General features: G+C 50.9%; 8 protein-coding genes across 8 annotated transcripts; 5 read left to right on the top strand and 3 right to left on the bottom strand.

Moving 5' to 3' along the window:
- Window positions 1-1,143: 1,143 nt before the first annotated feature.
- N7509_001772 (electron transfer flavoprotein subunit alpha/FixB family protein) lies at window positions 1,144-2,355 on the bottom strand (the record flags this gene model as incomplete). The annotated part of the gene is made up of 3 exons (XM_056626409.1): window positions 1,144-1,721; window positions 1,795-1,963; window positions 2,050-2,355. The coding sequence occupies 3 exons, from the start codon at window positions 2,353-2,355 to the stop codon at window positions 1,144-1,146; spliced, it is 1,053 nt and encodes a 350-aa protein (XP_056492204.1).
- A 610-nt stretch (window positions 2,356-2,965) lies between these two features.
- N7509_001771 (uncharacterized protein) lies at window positions 2,966-4,218 on the bottom strand (the record flags this gene model as incomplete). Its single annotated transcript, XM_056626408.1, has 2 exons — window positions 2,966-4,096; window positions 4,150-4,218. 2 exons carry the CDS (start codon window positions 4,216-4,218, stop codon window positions 2,966-2,968), a joined length of 1,200 nt encoding a protein of 399 aa, XP_056492203.1.
- Window positions 4,219-8,284: 4,066 nt separating this feature from the next.
- sun1 (SUN family protein UTH1) lies at window positions 8,285-9,675 on the top strand (the record flags this gene model as incomplete). The annotated part of the gene is made up of 2 exons (XM_056626407.1): window positions 8,285-9,571; window positions 9,628-9,675. 2 exons carry the CDS (start codon window positions 8,285-8,287, stop codon window positions 9,673-9,675), a joined length of 1,335 nt encoding a protein of 444 aa, XP_056492202.1.
- A 2,843-nt stretch (window positions 9,676-12,518) lies between these two features.
- On the top strand, window positions 12,519-13,970 carry fhdA (putative transcription factor Tos4; the record flags this gene model as incomplete). Its single annotated transcript, XM_056626406.1, has 2 exons — window positions 12,519-13,877; window positions 13,944-13,970. The coding sequence occupies 2 exons, from the start codon at window positions 12,519-12,521 to the stop codon at window positions 13,968-13,970; spliced, it is 1,386 nt and encodes a 461-aa protein (XP_056492201.1).
- A 1,333-nt stretch (window positions 13,971-15,303) lies between these two features.
- N7509_001768 (uncharacterized protein) lies at window positions 15,304-15,588 on the top strand (the record flags this gene model as incomplete). Its single annotated transcript, XM_056626405.1, has 1 exon — window positions 15,304-15,588. The coding sequence occupies one exon, from the start codon at window positions 15,304-15,306 to the stop codon at window positions 15,586-15,588; it is 285 nt and encodes a 94-aa protein (XP_056492200.1).
- Window positions 15,589-16,218: 630 nt separating this feature from the next.
- Window positions 16,219-20,065, top strand: N7509_001767 (regulator of nonsense transcripts 2; the record flags this gene model as incomplete). Its single annotated transcript, XM_056626404.1, has 5 exons — window positions 16,219-16,237; window positions 16,303-17,888; window positions 17,936-19,666; window positions 19,730-19,871; window positions 19,959-20,065. 5 exons carry the CDS (start codon window positions 16,219-16,221, stop codon window positions 20,063-20,065), a joined length of 3,585 nt encoding a protein of 1,194 aa, XP_056492199.1.
- Window positions 20,066-21,091: 1,026 nt separating this feature from the next.
- On the top strand, window positions 21,092-22,511 carry N7509_001766 (putative histidine acid phosphatase; the record flags this gene model as incomplete). The annotated part of the gene is made up of 2 exons (XM_056626403.1): window positions 21,092-21,709; window positions 21,789-22,511. The coding sequence occupies 2 exons, from the start codon at window positions 21,092-21,094 to the stop codon at window positions 22,509-22,511; spliced, it is 1,341 nt and encodes a 446-aa protein (XP_056492198.1).
- Window positions 22,512-23,347: 836 nt separating this feature from the next.
- On the bottom strand, window positions 23,348-24,829 carry bgt2 (GPI-anchored beta-1,3-endoglucanase EglC; the record flags this gene model as incomplete). Its single annotated transcript, XM_056626402.1, has 2 exons — window positions 23,348-23,471; window positions 23,919-24,829. 2 exons carry the CDS (start codon window positions 24,827-24,829, stop codon window positions 23,348-23,350), a joined length of 1,035 nt encoding a protein of 344 aa, XP_056492197.1.
- Between the last annotated feature and the right edge of the window lie 26 nt (window positions 24,830-24,855).

Raw genomic sequence — 24,855 nt, 5'->3', positions numbered from 1 at the left:
CCGAATTCCACCAGTCGGAAATGATTGATCATTTTCTTGCTAATGGCTTTGATGTGAACATGGAACATCAAAGAGGTCATTCCACCTTGCTGTCATTGGCTGTCACGTCAAGTACTTTAGACTCATTGTCGACAATCAAAGTTATCCTGGACCGAGGTGCCGATATTAATGCAATTACCTCCCACAGACGCTATACAGCGCTATCAAAAGTGGCTGAGAATGGCTTTGAGAAGTTGTGATGGAGCTGCTAAATCGAGGTTCCGACCCTTTGATCGGGTTCCGAGATGACCGCAGCGCTCTTCAAATTGCGATCAGGAGCACTAGCTATGAGATGGTTCAGATGTTAGTGGACTTTATTGTCCCTGGCGTTAATCCGTGCGGTGATCCTGACTGGCTCACGCATATCCTGCCAGAGCTAGAGCCCGGTCCTCCAGAAGATGAATGGATGAAAAGGACGTGGTGGGAAACCTTTTTCGTTGTGATGTCCCTCAAGAGATGCGCTTGTCTGGCAGTCTACCATGTTCCTCCTTGATTTAAATGCCGGGATCGGCTTGAAGGAATTCCGGGGTTGGCTTGAAGTCGGTACGGCCAAGAGCCAAATAGAAATAAGATTGTGTTAGAGCATAGCACTATTATGATTGAGGCTACCAATATCAAGCATCATTGCGAGGATAACAAGCCTTGGAAGTAAACACTTTTTTTCACTCCCTTCCTTTCAGGACACCTGCATTCGCTACCATGTCTTGCTTATTACGATGCGGAATTTTAATAACTTCAGTTCTTCAAGCCTACCATTTATACGGTACTAGTATGTGACCAGCAGATCCATAGAGCAACGGAGCAAGACAAGATGATGCTTTCTTAAATGGCCCCAGTCCACAAGTCAGAACAATTGCCTGGTATCCATAGAGTCTAGGTAATATCCTCGCCGTGGCTACTAATTATCCTAGGAATGGCCTTGTCTAGAAAGAAAAGCTGTATTCTTAAATATTTATTGCGAAGTGACCAAGTCTCTCGACTTTAGTCCTCTAATCAGTAGTATGGTATTCTGTACGGAAACAAACGACCCTCAACGGGGTCACGCCAGGGACAAAAGAAAAAAATGGCAAACCAACCAAACTAGCACAAGATATCCGTAGATATCTAAGCGCTCTTCACCTTCTCCGTAAGCTCAGGAACCTTCTCAAACAGATCACCCACCAGACCAACATCAGCGATCTGGAAAATAGGAGCCTCGGGATCCTTGTTAATAGCAGCAATAACCTTGCTATCCTTCATACCAGCCAAGTGCTGAATAGCACCAGAGATACCAGCGCAGAGGTAAAGCTGAGGAGCAACATTCTTACCAGTCTGACCAACCTGCAGACTGTTATCGGCGAAGCCACTGTCGACCGCGGCACGGGAAGCACCGATAGCAGCACCAAGCGAGTCAGCAAGCGGGAGCATGATACGGTCGAATTCCTCCTTCGACTTCAGACCACGGCCGCCGGAGACGACGCGCGAAGCGGTGGCCAGATCGGGACGCTCGGACTTGGCCAGTTCCTCGGACACCCATTCGGTCTGGGCGGCGGCGCTCGAGTCAACGCCGTCCACGATCTCGGCGGATCCACCTTCTGTTTCGATGCCCTGGAAGGCGGTGCCTCGTACGGTGATCACTTTGATGTTGTCGGTTGATTGGACGGTGAGGATGGCGTTACCGGCGTAGATGGGGCGGACGAAGGCTGTGGTTTGTGCGGGTTAGCGGGTTGGCTTTCACATGTCAAATTTGTGGTCTGTCGGATTTGATCAACGTACTGTCCTCGCTTTCAATGGCGGTGATGTCGGAGATTTGCTGGACGTCCAGGAGAGCGGCGACTCGAGGAAGGAGACTCTTGCCGAAGGCAGAGTGGCCGGCGACGATGTGGGTGTATTCGCCCTTCTTGATGTTCTCGACGAGAAGAGGGGCGTAGTTCTCGGCAAGACCCTGTCATGAAAAAGAAAGTATAGAGGTCAGCTTCTGTTCGCAAGAAGTAATTCTGGAGATGAGAAGCTGTGTGTATATGTGCATACCTTCTCGTAGGCATCGCTATCCACAGCGACAACCTTGTCAAGGCCTTGAATCTTTGCAGCCTCAGCGGCAGAAGTTCCCTTGACACCGCTACCGGCCAGGAAAGCTGTGACGGGGCCTCCAAGCTTCTGTGCGGCGGCAATTGCTGAGAGGGATGAGTTTTGCAGCTTGCCCTCGCGCTGTTCGAGGACGGCGAGGGTCGAGAGCAGGCGGGCGAGCGCCGAGGAAGCGGGCTGGCGCAGGGCTCGGGTTGGGTTAAGCTGCGAGCGGGCAGCCCGCAGAGCAGAGTGGCGAGCAATCGGGATCATGGCGACGGCGTTGTGTGAGGACGAGAGGGTTGTCGTGGTGCTCCCAAGGTGCCAGAAAGGTCAAGGTAGAAACTCGGCGATCCGCGGTGATGTGAGGTGAGGATGTGGTTATCGTCGGGACGCCAAGACCCGCCCGCCCGAGGTCGGACTCGGCTAATGCAGGCATCATATAGCCTGATCGCCGCCGAGCCTAGGGTATGACGCTGATAATAGCCTTTTTTATCTATCATGCCGCCTCCCCAGAACCTTGACATACTATCACGACACTCAATTATCAAATCCAGTTAGGTTCAATGCCCAAACTCAACGCCATGGATCAGAAAGACATCAGTTTCATGAACAGGTCGTGACAAACGGTAAGAGTAGAAAATAGAGCAAACTATACAATATACAAAACTTATGAGCTGCCGCTATGTTGGCTTATAGTTACTATATTAGTATCCTGCGGTCTAATTTCATGCCAGTGAGAGGTAAAAAAAAAGCCATTCAAGCGTTAGGTAGAACTCGAGAGAAACACAAATGCAGACAAAAAAGACACAGGTGATATTTTGTACGCCGAATAAAACTACCTTTACATGCAGAAACATTAACTAGGCAAATTTGTATCCCATCATGAAGTAGACTTTCTCTTCTTCTTGCCCGCAGCCGGGGCTTGAACCTTCACCGTCTCGCCATCCTCAAGAGCCTGGGCCTTGAGCTTGGCGAGCTTCTCCTTCCGCGCCGCAACGGACGCAGCCTCCTCCTCGTCATCGTCCTCGGCGGGCTTAGACTTCTTGGACTTCTTACCCTCGACCTGCTTCTCTTCGCCAATAGACTTGCGCTTCTTGCTAGCCTTGGTAGACTCCTCGATGGCAAGGTTCTCGGGCTCGACGACATCGGCGTCCTCCACCCAGAGCTCATTGGCCAGCCAGATGGGCAAAGCGGTGGTGTTGGCACCCTTGACGTGAAGGGCCTTGATGTTCCTCCAGCCCTTGGCGACGAATTTCTCGGTCATTCCATTGACGACGGCGGCGATGTTCTCGGACAGCTGATCGGCGGTGAACTTGGACGAGCCGACGCGCACGGCAACGGTGGTGGCGGGGGCAAGGTGGACGGGGGTAGATTGAAGGGTACGCTCGATCTCCTTGGCGACGATAAGAGGGGAAGCAAAGGCGGCAACTCTGTCCTCCTTGGCGGGTTTCTTCTGCTTGGGGTCCTTCTTGATGCGCTTGCCATCCTCCTTCTCGATCTTGGCAATGCGGATGGGGATGGGGCGCTTGCTGGACTTGTAGAAGATCTTTCCGAGGGTAGTCACCAGGCGGGTGATAATCCGGTCATCGGCCAGGAAAACGTCGTGCTCGGAGAGCAATTGGCGACGGCTCTCGAAACTCTGGTAGCGGGCCTTGAGCTTGGAGAAGCCAATGACCTTTTCGATGCGGGAGCTGAGCTCGGCCGGGAAAGCAGAGTCGGCGATGATGTCCTTAACGCTGCGCTGGGGGTCGGCAGTGATAACACAGACGCTCAGCGAGGGCGAGGAGTTCAGGGAGTGAGGGACGCTGATCTTTCCGGGCTTCAGGCGGTTCTTGTCCACGACGTGCTTCTTGGTGGTAAGGATGAGCCAGACGGCCTCGTTGGTCAGGGGAGTGCTCTCGTCATCGTCGGAATCATTGTCGCCAATCAGGGTCTTCTTGGTAGCGGACTTCTCCTTCTCTTCTTGGCTGGACTTGATGTGTCGCAGCAACGCGGAGGAAGCTTTGACAACCTGCGAGGAATTAGCGGTTGCGCATAGGTATTGGGAGGTCATCTGTGACAAACCTGGGGGGTATCGAGTTGATAGGGCGATCCCGATGTCACCTTTGAGGTGAGCGTAGTAGAGGACACCATTTTGACGATATGTAGTCTCAATGGTTTTTTTTGCGCCGATATTGAGATCCAAGATCCAAAAAAAAAAATTCCTCGGAAGGCGGTGACATTTTCGCCGGGCTTGGCATGGACCCGTTATGGCCTGAGGCATCAATCGACCCTCATTCGGACGATCTGGATTATAGCGAAGAACAACATGCTGTAGGCCTAAATTATCTTTGAAAATTAGGGGTTTTGAGTACTTCAAGATATTAAGCAGGAATTTTTGTCGGCGATATTTTATCAGCCCATGTCAGCAACCCAGGCGATGGCAGAGATGAAGTTCAAACCATGCCGTCAATCGATCAGACTATAAACACCTTGGCAGCAATTGGGGATCTTAGGCTAGTATTGAAATGGCCCCAGGATGGTCGGTTCTTCTAATCCTATTTCATAATATTATTTAAAGTTATTATGGTTTAATGGAAGTTTTTTATTGGCGAAAATCTGCTTCTCCCGACTCGGAGCCCCGGTTAGGTCATCTATGCCGAGATATATATCAAACAGTGGTCCACATAACCAATAGGTAGTACCACTACGAAACATTGGAACTAAAGCTGTTCAGAATCATTTCCAAGGTTTAAATGAATTCGGGCGAACTTGAAATCACCCTAGATCAATGCTTATGCCCTTCCAAGGTTAACTAGACCTTGCAATAAAAGGCAGTACTAAGAACTACTGGTTACCTTTCACATATACGGAGTACACGGAAGGCCATCCAATTCAATTCCATTTCAAGTTGCTAGAAGGGCTTACTCGTACAATCACCCCAAGTCGCCCCACCGCCCGCCGCCCACCAACCCCATCGCAGACATCTCAGCTGAACATTTCAGACATTCAAGATCAAGTTTGAAAGACCAAAACAGGCTCAAGTTTTGGTCTACAGTTTGAGAATGTCTCAGACTCTGAAGAAGCAATATGTGGTCGTGCCTAGCAGAACGCCTCTTGGCCCCAAGCAAACAAGCCACATGGCATAAATAGTTTCTAATAATAGTGACCCCAGGTCCGGGTCACCCAGATTCTCCACGATAATCTACGGAGCACGGAGTACATACTGTACGCATACATAGCACGCCACAACCTGGCCAATGCTCCCGAAATTAGCGGTGGCAACGCCGGGATCTTCTTGTCTATTTTTGATATAGGCCGACCGCGAGATTTGGTCGGATATGTCACGGAGGACTGGCTTTGTTTACTTTACAGGATCCGATCCACGCAAGGCGCGCCGGACGCGGGAGGGAGACGAGACGGGTTATATGTACGGAGTAGGTATGTATGTATGTATGTACTTGGGGAATAGGGGCTGTCTCAGTCCTTCGCACATACTGGACATAATGTAGTAACTATCGTGATCCGGCAACGCGTACCCCGTACAGGCGTACATACATAAGTACAAACACTCCATGTACGGAGAACAGAGCGGTGTTTGTACAGAGTATGTGTACCGGCCGTCCCACTACTAGCCATTGATTAGTATCTGGAGAGGATCCCATGTGTCTCGTGTTTATCGGGATCGGGTGTGGCCTGGTTGCAACGGGATTGGACTGGATCAGGCGTACTCGTACTCGTAAAGGTATGAACGGTTGCCCATTTTTCAATCGAGTTGCAGTATCCCGCAATGCTATCCTAAGCGGCTCCACTGAGATGGGAATCGTTAATTAATTTTTGCTAAGAGAGAGCGCCACGCAAGCGTGGTGGTCCCACGTCGCCTGGGGCTCCTCGGAGAAAGGTATGGGAATAGGAGTCGAACTGCGGAGCACAGAGTGATCTGTGTCTTCTGCGTGGTTGGGTATTGCTTTGCTTGGGATCCACGAAATAGATTGAGGCTACGGAGCAGTTCTCACGAATGTCTATAAAGGCTGGGAGCTTGGTAGGAGATTGGCGCGAAGTTTGTTTGTATGTGGCAGGCACCCATATTGTTGCAGTTCCAGTCGGAACCGACGGACTACCGACATTTGGATCAAAAATTGGATCGCAGAGCGAGGACGGGGAATTTGCCGAGTACTACTCCGTACTAGTACATATAGACAGGGGAGGGTAGACATGTACGACGCACAGCAAACGAAGTCCGCTGCCAGGATGCACGAATAAGTTCAGAGGATAGCAGTTGAGTACATATATCCTGGTATCCCCCTCATCTCCCATGCACTGGGGGAGATTCACATGGGGACTCCATACGGAACACTCCGTATAGTAAGATGGTGACGGTTAGTTCATTACAGGAGGATACATACATACAGGGGCTAGTCGTAATGAGATGGGTGAGCCATGACGCGGACGATGGGAGAATAAGATTGCAGCGGATCGACAAGCTAGACGCTTATCGCCATTTGGAAGGCCCTTTCTACCGGCAGATACTGTTAATTCCCGCCTCTTTCAATAGTTGGAGGGGGACCCGATTTTACGAGGGTTGAGATGCGTTCCAGCCGGGGGCTATTGATTGGTCCGGGGATCTGGAGAAACGCACCGACGTTAATTAAACAGTCGGTGGACGTCGTCACCCTAGTGGACCACGAGGGTTGGACTGCGAAGCCCCTTCCTGGACTAGGAGGCAGGGCAATTTGCGGAACAAAGAGTGTTTGGCTGGAAATTGGGCGACAAGATGGGTGAATACGAAGGGGATGGGGGTAAGTTGAGGACCGTAGCACTCGTATGGCAGAGGGCCACCATTGTCCCCTCGCTGATGCCCCTGCTGCTCACAGGCGCGGGCGCAGGACCAAGGCCAGGTCGGGAGAGACCTGCCAGGGGGAGAGACGGCCCCTGGCGTGGTGATCAGCACGAGAGTAGGAATTAACCTTGCGGAGGCTAAAGGGGAGAAATCACCCACAGGCTTGGCACATCTGCCAAGAGTAGGGAGTACGGTGTACATACAGAGTACGAGTACTCGTACAGAATAGGAGAGTCTCCTGGACAGAGTTTGGTAAAGTGTGGTGGCAAGCAACGAACCCATAATAATAACAATCCTACTCTAGAGGCCGGGCATAAATCATAATAAGAATGGCTAAACGGGCGAACCGAATGATACGGTACCCATGGATACGCAAGGCATTTCGGCAGAGGCGCCCAACGATGATTGGTGTGCCTGGATAGTCCCCGGCCAAGCCCAGTACTGGTTGACTCCCTGATTGGTTGACCCCTGGCACATGGTCATTTCCCTTAAGCACGAACCGTAAACAACCGTTGTCTACGAGAGAAAAAGAAGAAGAAAACGACTCAACTGCGCCCCACAGAGAAGGTGGACAGGCAAAGAAAGAAAGAAAAGGCGGGAGATGGACTGCCAAGGCAACAAGAGCAGTCGAGGCCTTTAGACTAGTGATGCGCCTAGAGGATCCACCAGGCAGTGTCTCCATACGACTGTGTGTGTATGTACTTGTGTACTTGTGTATGTATCTGTATTGTGAGACAATTCTGTATGCAGACCACCCCTTTTTTTGCCCACAACAGTAGTGGGGCAGCCAGGCACAGACACCAAATTGTATGGACGGGTTACCATACTGCGTATTCCCATACACTGAAGACTCAATCCCCTCGCCCCCCTGGGATTTACACTCTCTCCTTCTCTCTCCCTTCCATTCACTCCGAGTTTTCCTATCCGACCTAGAGGGATTCGTCTCTCATCACACTCTTTTATCGGAAAACGCAACACTCTCTTTGAATCTCGATTCCTCACTTTCCGTGTACAGCCTTACGAAATCGCGCGACTGGTTTGCCGTTGATGTATGTGATGCCCAATCTGATCTAATCCCCTTACCCCGGAGGAGATGGTGTACGCTAGAAGACCTCCACTCCACTCACGATCGATGGATGCGAGAAACGCGCAGCGAAGACCAGGACATTTATCATTGCGCATCATTCTGCACCGCAAACCGCACTGTGTTGCGATAGATCCAGAGGATCATCTTGTTCATCATCTAGCGCGGCTCTGGCATCTGGGCTTTTAGGGGGGCACGATATCTACTGAGAGATCCACTCAACATGGAGATGAATGCGATGGCTGACCTGATTGACTACCAATAGATTAGCAACTTGAAACTCCTCGCAATTCAAAATGAAGTTTTCCAACTCCGTTGCCGTGACTCTGGCCACGGCGGGCTCCCTGGTGGCCGCCCACGGCCACGGCCACGCCCACTTCCACAAGCGCGCTGTTGAGACCGAGACCGACACCGCTGTTGTCGCCGGCCCCACTGTCTACGACTTTGTTGTCCTCGAGAAGTCTGGTAAAACCGACGAGATCAGCAACAAGGATGCCTGCGCCGGTCTGGCTGACGACAGCCTCGAGTGGTACGGTGATGCCGTCGCCAACGCTTGCCCGACCAGCACCCCTACTCCTACCCCGTCGAGCACCAGCACCCCGACCCAGACCCCCACTATTGCTGCCCAGGAGCTTCTGGAGACCTCCGCTGCCATCACCCCCAACAGCCCTTCTCCCACCTCCACTGCTGAGCCCACTACCAGCTCTAGCTCCTCGACCTCCAGCGTTGCTTCCACCAGCAGCGCTAGCACCAGCACCAGCTCCAGCTCCAGCTCTTACGCTTCCGCCAAGGGCCTGACCACCGAATTCCCCGATGGTGAGATTGACTGTGGCACCTTCCCCTCCGAGTACGGTGCCGTCGCTCTGCCCTACCTTGGCCTCGGTGGTTTCTCCGGTATCCAGTACGTCACTCTCCTCGATGAGGTGATCAGCGATATTGTTACCGCCGTCAGCGGTGAGTCTTGCACTGAAGGTGCCATGTGCTCTTACGCCTGCCCTGCCGGTTTCCAGAAGGCCCACTGGCCCTCTACCCAGGGTTCCACTGGCCAGTCCGTTGGTGGTCTCCACTGCAAGGGTGGCAAGCTCTACCGTACCAACGAGGCCCACTCCACTCTCTGTATCGAGGGTACTGGCGGCGTTGAGGTCGAGAACAACGTCGGCCAGCAGGTCGCTGTCTGTCGTACCGATTACCCCGGTACTGAGTCTGAGACCATCCCTCTGGGTGTTGGCCACGGTGAGACTCAGCCCCTGACCTGCCCCAACGGTGCCACCTACTTCAAGTGGGAGGGCAAGTCCACCTCCGCCCAGTACTACGTCAACAACGCCGGTGTCTCCCCCGAGGAGGGTTGCCAGTGGGGTAATGGCTCTTCTCCCATCGGTAACTGGGCCCCCATGAACCTGGGTGTCGGTTACTCCGCCGGTTCCACCTGGTTGTCCATGTTCAAGAACGAGCCCACCACCGATGCCGACCTCGACTTCGCGATTACCCTCACCGGTGACGTCTCCATCAAGTGCTCCTACGACGGCAAGGGCAACTTTTACAAGGACGGTGTCAAGATTACCGATGGCAGCAACGGTTGCACTGTAAGTTTCGGAGCAGACCACTTTATCATGAGAGTATTTCTAACATTCCATCGCAGGCCGCCTCCCCCTCTGGCAACGCCAAGTTCGTCTTCTCATCTGCCTAAATTGCTCGTCAATAACAATTGGGCCTCTTCCCCGAGAAAACACAGGCCAATGGCCTTGAACGAGTTCTTCTTTTCGCACTTTACCCCCAGACTCGTCGCGCGGCGAGAGGTTGCTCTTGCCTCGTACTTGTTTGTGTTTCTGTCCATATCACGGTTTCTCACTTCTGTGTATCTTAAATTTTATCTTGTTTTATGAGGGGTCGTTTTTGGGGGGAAATCCAATCTTTGTTATTTTTTTCTCTTCTTCTACCTAATACCCTTCAGGGTGAAATTATTCACCCTGTGGGTTCTTTCTATCTGATTAGACTTTATTTCAAGTGCAACCTTTCGATCAGATAATACTTTTGTCTTCATTCATACTTTTTTGGGGTCTCCACCCTCTGCATGTCTGCCTACTTGGTTTTGTTCGCGATCAATTGTGAAGCGGAGATTGATTGCTACTCACCGACATGCCATCAATTGAGGCAGCAGCGAGCTAACTGATAGCATTTACTTTGCTAGCCACCCCGTGTTAGTGTTTTGTTTTATCATTGATCCATGATTCATGACCCATTGTCAATCTCGACACCCTTCACCCTCTTCTTGATGTAGAAGGACCAACCTGATGGATTGTGTCTGATCACCAACTCTGTTCTAGACCAGGCACTCCCCCCTTGCCAGCATTTCGACTAGAGCCCCAGATCATCTGCAATTTCCATGAATTGCACCGACTTTTATCAGGAAAGTCTGCATTACAAGATACGCTAAATGGTAAAGATCGGCCATCTCCTGAGTAACCCTGGCCAGGTTCCCCAGATTAAGAATGTGATCCATCGATCTGACAGGCCACGCTCCGATTGAGGTCCATGGCATCGTGGCCATAGGACTCCCACTCCGTACTCCGATAACTGGTCTGCCCTTGCTTCAGGTAACTTGTTGCCTACTGTATGTGCCGCGCAACATTAACACCAAGGCGAGGTCAAGCCTGAAGCTCCATTCTGCAGCTGCGCCCAGATGTTCATTGTAACGGACTTGCTATTAAATCTTGCTGGATGAAATATGGAAGCTTCACCATCTTATCTGGAAGTGTCCCTTCATTCCGATAGTCCCCCAGGCAAGTGTGGCGTCTTGCATTTTCTGCTTATCATTTCATCGATTGTCGCTCGTAGCCCTGGAGACCTCATTTACGTTTCTCTTCTCCTAAATTTTCATTCGCCCAGTATTCTTGGCTTGACCCTGTGATGTAGATGCTAGGGGCGAAGCTGTCATGACTGGGATGTATGTACGTGTGTACTCCAGTCTGTACATTGGATAGCTACAAGCTACAGCACGCGCGCACCTTCGGTTTGCGGTAAGTGGTTTTTTTTTCTGGCTTAAGCGAGTCTGTGTATGCACATTCAGCCCAAAGGACTTCACCGAGAGGGGTTGGTTGTGCATTTTTCTTTTCCCGCCCCGCTATGTTGCTTTGTATCTTGACGGTTCTTACGGTGTGTCTTGAAATCGAAAGTTCTTGCTCCGATCGGGTGAATGTGGTATAAAGTTGAACCACCATTTGATTTTTTGAGTAGTGATCAGTGTGCAAGTCTTTGTTAATTATTTAAAATCAGTATATAGTTTCTACCAATTCCTAATTATTGCAATTTACTCTGTTCTGGAGTTGGCAATTGACGTGGCGTAAGGTAAGGCAAACCACGCGCCTTCTGGACCCCCGCGGAGTAAAATTTGCTAGCGCGTCAGTTCACGTCAATATCCACTATGCTAGGAGACAATTGCTTTATTCTGAGGTTGGGAATTACGGCAGAATGTTCATCAATAGAACATACATGACAATCTCTGCTTAATTTATTCACTTCTTTTGCTATTCAGTATTTGTTGACGTACCTCGGCTCTCCCCCCATCCCGGAGGTCTGTCTGTACATACACTAGTAACTCTTGAGGGGGGGGGGGATTAGTATTCACTTGTCACAACACATTTTGCAACCAAATGTGCCAGCAGAACACTCTTCATTTCAAGATCGCCCGATGCCAGGACGACTGAAACATACCGCAGGCTGTCACCACTGCATACCATACCACACTAGAGATAGTTACTGGTCACTCACTGGTTGCTCCATACTTCACTCGCGTGCCCAGCTCCACCACTAGTACTGTATCGTGTCACGTGAGTTCAGACGCGGTCGCGCCTGGCCGAGACTCGGTATAGATCAAGCTGCAAGACATGTAGAGGAAGGGAGTAAATTGTAGGGTAGATATTATTTTTAGTTATTTCATATAACTTCCTACTACAACTGCTTTTTCACAGAGTTGGTTCCCTGTGGATATTCATCAATTGAAGTACAGGTGTATCCTCAGAGCAGTGGAGCCCGTGAACCCTCGCCGGCGCCTATCGAACGCGTCGGGCTGTAAGCGTGCATTTCCGCGCAGAACGAGACCCTCCGCCCCAGGACGACATTCCCACCACACACCTTTTTCTCTTCCCTCCCTTCCTGACCTGCAAACCCTTCCCCCACCCCCCTCTTCTTTTGAGGTCCTTGTGGTCTGAGTGCTGGCCTGAATCCTCTTCGACTTGTCTCTTTACTTCTTATTTACTCTCCCTTCTCTCTGTCTCCAATATTTACGCGGTGACGCGAGTCTCGAGCTCGACTCGCCTCTCGTCCAAAAAGGAGCTCGTGTGGGATTAACACCAGGGTTCTAGGTTCTTCCTATTCCACTCATGATGGAGTCTTCACCTAGTAGGAGCAGCCTGGCTCCTATTGCCGGCACAAAACGTCCTGCGTCGTTGCTGCCGGCCTTCGAGCCCTTGAGTTCATCCCCCCTCTCTGCCTCGCCCTCAGAAGCGTGTTGCACGCGAACCCGCCGTTTCGATGTATCCTACTCCCGTCCCAACCTCTTCGACCCATATTATGTCCTCCTCGCCTCCTGCCGCTCGCCAAACTGCCCGTCGTATCTTTTCAACCGCCTCCGAACGAGCTCCCTTGTCGACCGTGCCGGAACTGATGCTGCCGGATAATGGAGAACCGCTCCTGATGGGTCGATCAAGTGCTTCGTGCCAGCATCAGCTAGCCAACAGCCGCATGATTTCTCGTGTTCATGTAAAGGCTACTTACAAACCGGCACCGAACCCCTTCGACCGGGATAGAGTGGAGATTATGTGCATGGGATGGAACGGGATTAAGATCCATTGCCAGGGAAAGAAATATGATTTGGCTAAAGGGAAAACATTTACCTCGGATATCAAGGATGCTGATATCATGATTGATGTTCATGAGTCTCGCGTGCTGGTGCAATGGCCTCGGAATGATAATGAGCATGATCGGAAGGACTGCCCATCCACCGACTCTGAACAGACCTGTGATGAAGCAACCCCAACCCAAAGGAGACCTCTTCGTGCTCTGCAAGATAGCCCTTTCCGGGAGAACCAGCGTTTGGCTTCGCCTGTCTCTCCGTCTCCTGCAGTGCAGCGGACTATCCCGCCGTCCTCGCCGCTATTCTCTCCCTCGCGTACCAGAGCCCCCGTTGTTGTATATGAAGATCAAGGATCGCCATTGAAGCGTCACAATACCGTTGCTGGCATCACTTCCCCCAGTGCTCGTCATGCCAGTGTACTCCTGCAAAGGTTCCAGGGTAGCGACCTGGGTCGACATGAGGAGGAGTCTGATGGAGAGAACGATGAGGAGAATGACCCTATTATCCACTCCTTTGGACCTTTTGGCGAGAATCTCCTGCCACGCATGGCCTCTTTCCATGCCGGCGATTCGCCCGTTCGCTCGGCCCGCTCCCCAAGCAGCTTGCTGCCGGCCCAACCTCTCCAGCCAGCCCTGTCCCCCAATCAGTCTTCCCACTATCACAAGCGTGACAAGTCTGACGAATACGTCAACCCCTCAATGGATGAGGAGAGCATCACTAGAATCCGCAACCACGCTGCCAACCAGCTCGCCTTCTCCCGTCTAGCCTCCACACCTTTCTCCACAATCCTGAACAACTTCCCTCCCGATATTCGAAAGTCTGTTGGATCACCTACCGGCCCCTCAAGAGTCGAGATTCGCTCTATCTTGGAAAACACCGACATCATTGGACAGGTATCTCGCCAGGGCAAGGACGCCGCTGGCAAACCCCTCGAAGCGGAATACTACTATGTGCCGGACTTTGACCATGATCCCACGCGCCTGGAGGCGCATAAGATGGGCAAACCCGGCCTGCGTAACTGTCGCAAGCAGCACAAGGTTTGTCAAAATCCTCAAGTCCCAACTTTTCGTCAAAATGAGGCAGCCCAGCTAACGTTTTCATAGCAATATTTCTGGCGCAAGCCGAAATAAATGGATAGATAGAATCCATCTATCTTCCACAGCCTTTCTGGTTTGATTGGCTTTTTAGTACATATCTGCAGTGTTTTGATCACCCCAGATCCGAAGAGGTGAATTGCATAGCGTGGCGTGAGGCATACCCTGATTTTAATCTGTTTTATCTTTAATCTTTTCTGTTCCTTTTGATGCTTGGGTTTGTTTTCATCATTCTTTCCCTCCAATCTTCTCGAATACTGCTTTCCGTCGACTTTTTGGTTGTTCTTCATGATTCTTATGGAGCTGTATGATGTGTGTGTGTATGTGCGTGTGTGCAGCGTCAAAGCCAGTGTATCTGTTCCATGTTGGCTGTCTCTCGCGATTGTCTGCGTTCTCATGCATGACGCTTCTCACGGTCGATTTTCTTCCGTTCCTCTTTCCTGTTTCTTGTATTCGGTTCCTTCGCAAAGTTCGTAACCTGGTCCTAGAGTCATCGACCTGTCACCCGCTGAGATGATGTCTGATCCCATGAGGTCTCTGGGTATTCTTGTGCTTGTATTTCTGATACTTGCGACCCCGGCTCATCTTATTATAGATCGTGCTCATGTATCTTAGTTCCTTTCTGCTTTTGCCTGACTCATCTTTCCCTTTCCCATTTCTTTCTCCTTTCATTCTCGGCTGACTCGAAGAGTCCTTCGAGGGTTGGATGCCGTCATGACTTGTACGTTAGCTCGTCGAATTTTAAAAGCGTTAGTTCTTTCCATGTCCCTTCGATGTCATCTTAGAGTAAATAGTAGAGTAATTAATCTGCTTTGCTTGGTGCAACCCTGCCCTTGTGACGTTGCACAATAACGAGTTGGATTCGTACATTCGACCTTTGTACTAGGATATGACTCGATGGTATGTACATACCAGGCCCCAGTTTTGATACCCTCGTAGACCACAACCAGGAACCATGTACACAAGTACCAGGTACAGTAGTAACTAGTAAGTAGAAAAACATCACAGTGACAGAATAGATGAGTTTAGACTTCACGTCATACCATCAAAGTCCCACGAGAATCCCTGACAGACAAAACTGGCTATCTGTCCAGCTTCGCCGGGTATCGTCATCACTGTCGCCACTCATCCCCGCACCAGGGCCTACATAACTTATAATCTAGAACCTCGCCTCCGACCTACCCTCATGATAATACGCCTCGGATTATTTCTACACCTACACACAAAATTCCTACTGGTAATCAGTGCCCTGAGCCAGATCACCAAGCACCACCTTATTCAAATCTTAAGCAGACCCTCACCTACTACCCAACACCGCACTCCACTCCAGTATAAAAATCTCCCATCAAGACATTCGCAAGCCATTGTCATGCAATCCACTAGCCACCAAGGTTCACTCCCAGACCGGTCTCGCGACCACACAGTCACGACAGAAGCCAACCCCACCCCCAGCCAAGCCCACGAGTCAACAGACCATTCGCTTCGAGAAAGAAATGATAGAGTCGCGGCTGAGGCTGAAGCTGAAGCTGAGTCAACCTGGCAGCCCCGATTCGACCGTCGACAGAGCTGGAGTACCCAGGATCGCAAACATCAATTGCAGGAGCGACTTTTGAATGTGGAGGGGAGTCGGGAGAGAGGGTTTACGGAGAACTGAATGTGGGAGTTGAAATGATAATGGTGGTATCTGTGAGGCTACCTAAAAGTGTTTAGCGATATGCTTGGTGATTTTGAACTTGATCTGATCTGATCATGTATAATGAGATTTTGAACACAATGGGAAATTGTTTCTTTGATACCAAGAGCTTCTTCCTGTCACCTGTATAGAGTATAGTGAATGGCCTTGCGCAGGGTTCACAGGGTGGCCCGACCGCTTGGATGATGTGGTGGGGTTCTTTAAAGGGCAGGATTGTGTGTGGGAGCTAGAACTCTGGGTTGGGAACTCTGGAATGTTCAGTGACTAAATCCCATGTGCCAAATGAGTAGAGTGTGCAACCATGTCAAGTATAAAAGATATAAGAGTAACCCAGTAGATAAAGTAACCCGCAGAAGTTGTCCCGCACTCCGACCTCCGCACCGCCTTGGGGACCAGCCCGCTGCTCAATCCGATCCCGATCCCGCTTCCAGAACTTGAACTTGCCCCATTCCAAGGAGAAGGTGACTCTTCTTTCCTCTCCTCCATATTCCCCCTCATTTCCTCAATGTGGTGTCCAAGTCACTGCGATTCCCCCCAGACGTTCTGAGAGGATCACACTGAATCGATCCGTGAACGAACGCACACACGGCCATGGATCGCCAAAAGAAAAGTATGCGCTGCCTGCATAGCTACCACACTTCTCCCCAGGACCTACTGACACCTTTCTTACTGCAGGAGAACTCCGCGATTTGAACGAGAGAGCTTGGGCAGGCGAAAATGGTACGAATAATGCTTCCTCCCTCCCTCCCTCATCCCCCTCCTCCCCTTCCAGCCAAGTCAAGTTCCTCTATCTAACCCAAGTTACCCTTGCCTCCATAATAGATGTCTTTCCTGTCAGCAAATCCCTCGACTCAGCTCTGAAGAAAAACACCGCCTTCATCAAGCGTCTCCGAACCGGAATCAGCGCATCCGCCTTATCAACCTTCCTTTCAGATATCCGCACCCTCTCGCTACACAAGTATCTATCCGAGATAATCTCCGCCTGCTACGAAGGCCTCAGCAAGCTAAAAACGCCCGGCGAAATCGCCGTCGGAGTCGAGATCGTCGCCGCCCTACACCAGCGCTTCGGCCCTGCTGAGTTCACCCGCTACATCGGCTGGCTTCTCGGCCGCGGCCTAACGTCCCCGGACAAAGCCCAGATCAAGCAACTGAGTCAAGAATTCCGCGAGCGCGAGGAGAAAGATCGTTTAGCCCGCCATCGAGTCCTTTTGCGTGTTGTCACGGAATTATGGCTCGTTGGTGTTCTTCGGACGCTGGATGATGTCGAACGTCCTGATGACTTGGGTCTTAAGGGTAGTGGTGCTGGTGGTGCTGGGGGTGGTAGTGGGGACCCTGCGAAGATCTCCTCTTCCTCCGCTGAGCAGCCCGTGCTAAAGCAGAAGTTTCCGTCCTCCTCGGCGAGAGATCCCGAGAAGGCGGAGCCGTTTCCTCTGGAAGTTCTGAAGGATCTTTTGGGTCATGATAGGGAGCATACGAATTTGCCACTTGCTGTGCTCTTTGTTAAGAGCTTTAGTTGGGATATTCTTGGTGCTAAGTTAGCTGATGAAGGGAGGAAGACGGTGGAGGTTGATGGAGTGACGACGACTACGGCTACGACGACGACTACAGGCGCTGAGAATGGGAATGCTGGGGGTTCGGATGCTGCTGCTACTGCTGCTCTGGATGCAGATCCGCCGTTGACGCCAGAGAAGATGCAACTGCGGTTCAAGAATATTTTGACCCGATATCTGGATGATGTTAAGGCGCATGTTGTACGGGATCAGAAGGCTTTGTCGAATCAGAGTCGTCGCAATGCTGAAGCTTATGTGAAGAGTGGCGAGATTTTCGAGGACCGCCAGTCGAATTTCGAGAAGCAGACCAAGACGCTCGATAAGCTTGTTGCGAATACTCAGGTACTCTGCGAGGCTCTCGGTGCTGAAATGCCAGATCTGGTCGAGAAGGAGACCGCCGATGCTTCCGCGAGTGGAGGCATTGGTTTGGTGAAGACTACTGATTACCTTCGTGGCCAAGGTGATGGTGCAGGTATCTGGGAAGATGAAGAGGAGAGACGTTTCTATGAAAATCTGGTTGACTTGAAAGGCAAGGTTCCTGCTGTGCTTCTGGAGGACGGCAAGAAAAAGAAGACCGAGGGCGACGAGGCTGGCAAGAAGAAAGCAGATGGAGACAATACAGCCGAATCGCCCTCAGAGAAGACCGAAACAGCCGAGGAAAAAGCTGCAGCTGAAGCTGACGACCAATCCACCGCCATTGCTAGTAAAACTGTCGGTGCGCAAGTCGATGCTCTACTGGAAAACTTCCCGATCTGCAGAACAAGGACCAGGTCGACCAATTTGCCTTGGACTTTTGCTTCGTCAATTCTAAGGCGTCCCGCAATAGGCTCGTCAAGGCTGTCTCGGATATCCCCAAGGGCCGGGTTGATCTTCTGCCTCTTTACTCGCGTTTGGTGGCTACCCTTGGACAGTATCTTCCAGATATCCCACAGGGCCTGACGACCTATCTTGATGAGGAATTTCGAAGTCTACAGCGGAGAAAGTCTAAGGAGTTCCTTGGACAAGTGCGCATGAGCAATGTACGATATCTCGCCGAGTTGACCAAGTTTGGTGTGGTGCCTGAGCACATTATCTTCCACTGCTTCAAAGTCTCACTCGACGATTTCTCCCGTATGAATATTGAGATCATTGGAAACCTGCTCGAAAACTGTGGTCGTTATCTTCTCCGCAACCCCGAGACTTCGCCCCGCATGGCTTCCTTTCTCGAAACCCTGGGTCGAAAGAAGACCGTTCAGCATATTGGTCAACAGGAACGCATGGTGATTGAGAATGCAATCTACTATGTGGACCCGCCCCCACGCCCTGCAATCCAGCAGAAGGATCGGACTCCAATGGAGCAGTACATTCGCCGGCTGATCTACCTGGACATGAACAAGCGCAACTACACTAAGATCTTGAAGGCGATTCGAAAGCTGCATTGGGAGGAGCAAGAGGTTGTTGATATTCTCGAACGCGTCTTCAGCAAACCTGTCAAGGTCAAATATGGCAGCATTCACCTCCTGGCAATTCTTGTCAGCGCCATGTATCGATACCACCAAGACTTCGTTATTGGTGTAGTTGACAACGTTCTGGAACAGATCACGCTCGGCCTGGAGCAGAATGACTTCAAGTTCAACCAGAAGCGCATCGCCGAGGTCAAGTACCTGGGTGAATTGTACAACTACAAGATGATCGACTCCCCCGTCATCTTCGATACATTGTACCGCATTGTTACCTTTGGTCATGAAGGTGGCACTCCCATCCCCGGAAGGATTGTCATGCTGGACCCCCCGGATGATTATTTCCGACTTCGTCTTGCTTGTACACTCCTTGATACCTGTGGTCACTGCTTCGACCGAGGCTCAGCGAAGAAGAAGCTAGACTTCTTCCTTAACTTCTTACAGTACTACATTTGTACTAAAGACCCCATGCCCATGGATATCGACTTCCTTGTCCAAGATACCTACTCCACCCTGCGCCCACAGTGGAAGCTAACATCGGACCCCGATGAAGCAACCCGAATCTTCAGCGAGGCCGTTGCCCAGAACTACAACATGCCGGACTCTGAACGGCCTATCGAAGCAGACGAAGAGGAAGATGCTGCAGAGAGCAGCTCCTCCGACGAAGGTCTCGAGGAAGATGCAATTCCTGACATCGAAGACGAGCAGGAATCTAGCGACGAGGCTGAAGAGGTCTCTGGGCCTAACCCGGAAGCAGATGATGACAGCGAATCGGAAGATGAGCAGATTATCGTCACGCGACAGGAAGAAGAACGTGACCCAGAAGTCGAGGCCGAATTCGATCGCGAATATGAGAAGATGATGATTGAGAGTGCGGACTCGAGACGTTTCGAACGCAAAGCCATCTTCGATATCCCGCTGCCAATGAAGAGACCTGCTCGAGAGAATGCTCCTGCCGATTTCCCTGGTGAAATGGAGGTGCCTGAGCCTGTCGCTCCACCCAAGACCATGGCATTCTCTTTGATGACAAAGAAGGGCAATAAGCAACAGGTAAGATACTCTTGTAAAAGCCTATATGAGGGAGCTGTGGATTTATGATACTAATAATATCAGACTCGCACCATTGACCTCCCGTCCGACTCCAGCTTTGCTGTCGCCATGCGGACCCAGCAGCAGGCCGATAGAGAGGAGCAGCAACGCATCAAGAACTTGGTTTTGAACTACGAGGCATCAAATGAGAACGAGACTGCAGAGAGTAAGATTGATCCAGCATTCTTTCAAAACCCCCAAAGAAGGAAAAGAAAAAGCGAAAGCCAGGACCAGACCTAACAAGCCAATCCAGCCGATTTTGAAAAACGTATCCCAGCAAACCAGCGCATCGAAAAGTCCACCGGAGCCCGAAACGCTTTCCGCTCTCGCAAACTTCAGCTCAGCGATGTCAACTGGTAATGTGTGTTTGGTACCAACGTTCACTTTTCACATGGACTCAGCCTTACACATTTCCTCCTCTCTACAAAAGGCATTACATTTTATCTACCAGGATAAAAAGAGCCACACCCAGCAAACAAAGAACTTGAAGAAGACCAATCTGCCACAACTAATTTGTTCGTGCAACGACTCAATTTGGCTCAGATGCAACGATCCTGCATTGACAGAGTCGAGATATGGTTGATGTGAGGATTTGATTCCCACCTCGCCGAAACGCCTTTATCCTTGCCGTCGCGGATGGGCAAGCTTGCGCTGAATGGCCAAGGCATATTGGCCTCATGTGGATGCCTATGCTCTGCTTACCCATACCCCCCTCCTCGTACTAGTACTAGTAAAGTCTGACGAGTTGAGCCTGTAGGAGTTCTGCCTTTGAGGTCACGTCGGTGTGTCGAGATTGAAATTGGTGATGGTCGGGGATGAGATTAGGCATGAAGATCAAGGTCCGAGGGTGGAGGATGGAAGGATCTGAATCAGTATGATGATATGATGTTTATGTTTTTGCCAATGGACTTCTTTCAACTTAGAAGATTCAATATCACTCCTTATGGCTGGCTACTAGTACTTATGACCAGGTCGAAATATTTCCATGGTTTCTAGTATTTAAACGACAAGCTCTATGCTTGATAGGGTACTGGCAGATACTAACTAGTAACAGGTACGAATTACTGCAATACATTTTCTTCAAGTTGATATGGGCAAGCACACTAATATTGACAACCTCAGGCCGGATGCTGTTGATCCTCTTGGCACTCACTCCACTTTACCTACGTCAACGCGCCTTAACCCTGTTTCCCTGTTTATGTACTCAGCAACCATGACAAAAGAAATGACATAGCAATTAGGTTCCAAGGTTTAACGTGGGCCTTCTTGAAATCCTTGGAAAGATGAAGATCATTTTAAAATAAATGCTAGTATAAAACAGTTAGCCCTATCAAGCCAAAATCCTCTCCGTACTAGGGTAGCAGCACTCTTGGATAACAGCGAAAGATGTACCTCCCAAATTTCCTGGCACTGCCAGTACTACTTGCCGCACCTGTCCTATCTTCATCTTATCACTTCAACCCCCTAGATCACTCAGCAGGAACTGCGCCTTACTTCACTCCTCATAACCCACCACTCCAACCATCAACACCTCAGGGTTGTAATGTCACTCGGGCGTCATATCTTGTGCGCCACGCGGCGATCTACCCAAATGATTTCGAATACGAGACTTACATTGAACCGTTTGTGAAAAAGCTGCAAAACACATCGCAGCACCAATGGCAGTCAACTAAGGCCCTTGCATTCCTGTCTAATTGGACGGCACCTGCCGAAGAGCACCATCTGGAAAAACTTACGAAATTTGGACTCCAAGAAGCGCGGTCGCTAGGAACGACACTTCACAAGAGATATGCGCATCTCACAGCACCCGCGAGAGTCTGGTCGTCGACTGCGGAAAGAACTGTGAAGAGCGCAGAGGGCTTCATTACGGGGTTCACGGATAACCACACGAAATCGATCAATTTGACTCAAGTTGCGGAAAGCGAAAAGGCGGGCGCGGATTCTTTGACGCCGTATAAGGGTTGCTCGGCTTATAGCTCCTCATACGGTTCTGATCAATCCTCGGTATGTACTAGATAGATCTACTGCTCTGCTGCTACCTTGGCATGACAATCACTGGCGGCATATATTAACCAACAGACAGGCCTTCGGCAAAGTGTACACAAAGCCAATAATTGCTCGCTTGAACGCGGAAGCACCTTCATTCAACTTTACGCAAAATGATATTACCGGCATGTTTGAGCTTTGCGGCTACGAAACTGTTATCCGGGGGTCTTCACCATTCTGCTCCTTGAAACTCTTCTCGCCGGATGAATGGTTGGGATACGAATACGCAAACGACTTGATGTACTTCCACAACACTGGTTACGGTCGGGAGTTATCTTCGACTCTCGGCTTGCCCTGGGTGAATGCCAGTATCGCGGCGTTACGTGATGAGTCCCTGCCACAGGAGCTATACGTCTCGTTTACTCACCGTGAAGTCCCGCCCATGGTCCTTACTGCGTTGGGGCTTTACAATAATAGTGCCTACAGCGGTGCGAATAATGTGAATGGAACTATGCCGGAGGATAGAATCAACTACAATCGCGCCTGGAAGAGTAGTGAGATACTCCCATTTTTGACAAATATTGCCATTGAGAAGATGTCGTGCGAGAGCTATGGATACGATGAGGGGGATTACTATCGAATCTTGAATAATGCCGGCCCTCAGCCGTTGGTGGATTGCCGAGATGGACCAGGTGGCAGTTGTTCGAAAGATAATTTCCATGATTTCGTCAAGGAAAGGCTTGAGTCGACTGTGGGTTATAACGAGGCGTGTGGTGGTGATAGTGACTACCCCACATCTTTGACCCTTTACGAAGTATAAGGCGGGAGTTGTGGGAGAAGACAGGACTAAAAGCTTCATTTACAGGCAACGTTTTTTTGGAACAAAGCGAATCTATCCAAATAAAACAGACCAGATAATTATTTGAACCATCGATGCATTAGAATATTGAACACCCGAATACATAGTAGTGGATAATAGCCAAGATTTAAGCAGTTGAGTCGGCCTCATCCTTAAGAATAGCCTCCATCTTCCCTGAAAGCTCAACGCACTTCTGTCTGGGGTACCTTTTCCCCTTCACCTATACCAGTGGTTTATTATAAATGGGACGTGAAACATCCCGGGAAATAGAAGACGAAATAGCTAACCGGGGGATATTAACAACCTCGATTATCCTACTAGTAGCTTATGTCGTTTCAGCTTGGTTTGTCAATCAAATTGCGACTTTCCAGATTCACAGCAGTCATTATATACCAAAAATTTATTATCAACTATTAGTATAGTGGATCTAAGTTTTATCTAACTTGAAGTATACTAACCTGGGCTGTACCAGTAACATCGCGACCTCAGGGCTTGGAAGGAATTTAAAGGTCCACGGTTTATATAATACTTCCAAATCTTGGAAAAAGCCACTAGCAGGAATCCATAAATATCTACGCAGATATGCCAGGACAAAAAGGAATAAAATTATCCGAAGTGAAATTCATTTCTTTAAAAGATATACAGGCTAAACGAATGTGAGAAGATAAATATTCACATGAAGACAACAATCCAACCGCCTCCGGAAGCACGAATTGAATTCCAACACAATCTAATCTTAACATCCCGAATCCAATCCCAATTTAATCCATCACTCCTCAACACCAGAAGAGAGATTTTTAGACAGCAATGGCGAGAACGGCAGCGGCGACGATAGCACCGAAGGTAGAGCCGGAACCAGTGCGGGCAGCAGCGTTGAAGGTGGAGGAGGCGGAGGCAGCAGAGCCAGAGCTGGAGCCGGAGCTGGAAGAACCAGAGCCAGAGCTGGAGGTACCGGAGCCAGAGCTGGAGCCAGAGCCGGAACCGGAGCTAGAGCCAGAGCTGGAAGAGCCGGAGCCAGTGGCGGAGGCCAGAGGGGTGGAGGTGCGGCTGGCAGAGGCGAAGCTGGAGGAGTGGGAGCCGCTACGGCCGGGGACGGAGGTAGGCTTGGAGCTCACGGCAGGAGTAGAGGAAGAGCCAGAGCCAGAGCTGGCGCCGGAGCCGGAGCTAGAAGATCCAGAGGCACCGGAGGAGCTGGAGGAGTCGGCGCTGGAGGAGCCGGAGCTGGAGGCACCAGAGCCGGAAGAACCAGAGCCGGAGCCAGAGTTAGAACCAGAGCCAGAGCTGGTGGAGCCCTTGTTGGAGAGACCAGTGGAGGAAGAGCCAGCGGCGGAGCTGGAGGTAGTGCTGGAGGAGGTGGAGTTACAGGACAGGTCGAATTGAGGAGTGCTCAAGTCGCCCTTGACAACGCCGAAGCTGGGGCTAGCACCCTCATCCTCGAGCATGTACCACCAGGTGTTGGTGTTACCGAAGAGAGGGCAGCCAACCTCGTCCCAGTACTTCTGAGCATTTTCAGCAGAGGCAGTAGCATCGCCCTCCTGGGGACCGCTAACGGGCCAACCAGTCTCAGTAATCCAGACCTCCTTGCCGTTAGCGACAGACTTGGTCTTCTCAACGGAGTCGTCGAAAAGGGCCTTGGCGTTCTCGATACCGTTCTCCATGGTGAGCTGGTAGTAAGGGTATCCGTCGAAACCAAGCCAGTCGAGGTGGTTGACGACATCGGAGTTGGAGGAGTTGGTCCAGGAATCCCAGGTGTCGACGTGACCGAGGGTAACGTCGCTTAGGCCGGTGCCGGCGATGGTGGAGCGAACCTCCTTGATGTAAGAGACGAGCACCTCGGGCTCGACACCGGGGCCGGCGTTGGACTTGGAGCCAGTGACCGAGTTACGGTACATATCCTCCGAACCGACGGAGATACCGACGACCAGCTTGGCGAAGTCTTCACCGTACTGGCTGATGGCGGCCTTGAGAGCGGTGATCTCGTTCTCCATGTTGCCTCCGGAGACCCAGAGACCAAGAAGCAACTCGGTCTTCTCCGCAATGGCGGCGGGGATAGCCTCAATGGGGGTGTTGGTGGTACCACCCTGGATCATGGTGTAGAGGCGGGCACTGGTGAAGCCGTCCTGACCGACGAGGACCTTGGCGGCGGCGAAATCCTTCTGGAAGTCGGCCTGATACTTGCTGCTGCCATCGGCCTTGGTGGCACCGTAGTTGAAGCCCTTGGAGGCGGCATCGACCGACGCCACGGAGAGGGCGAGGGCAAGAAGTTGAATCATCTGCATTATGAAAGTGGCAAGCGAATGTCTAT

Source organism: Penicillium cosmopolitanum, assembly GCF_028827165.1.
Source record: "Penicillium cosmopolitanum strain IBT 29677 chromosome Unknown utg000004l:1.0-4361866.0:1.0-4365735.0, whole genome shotgun sequence".
NCBI lineage: Eukaryota > Fungi > Ascomycota > Eurotiomycetes > Eurotiales > Aspergillaceae > Penicillium > Penicillium cosmopolitanum.
This window is presented reverse-complemented; position numbering and strand designations above follow the sequence as displayed.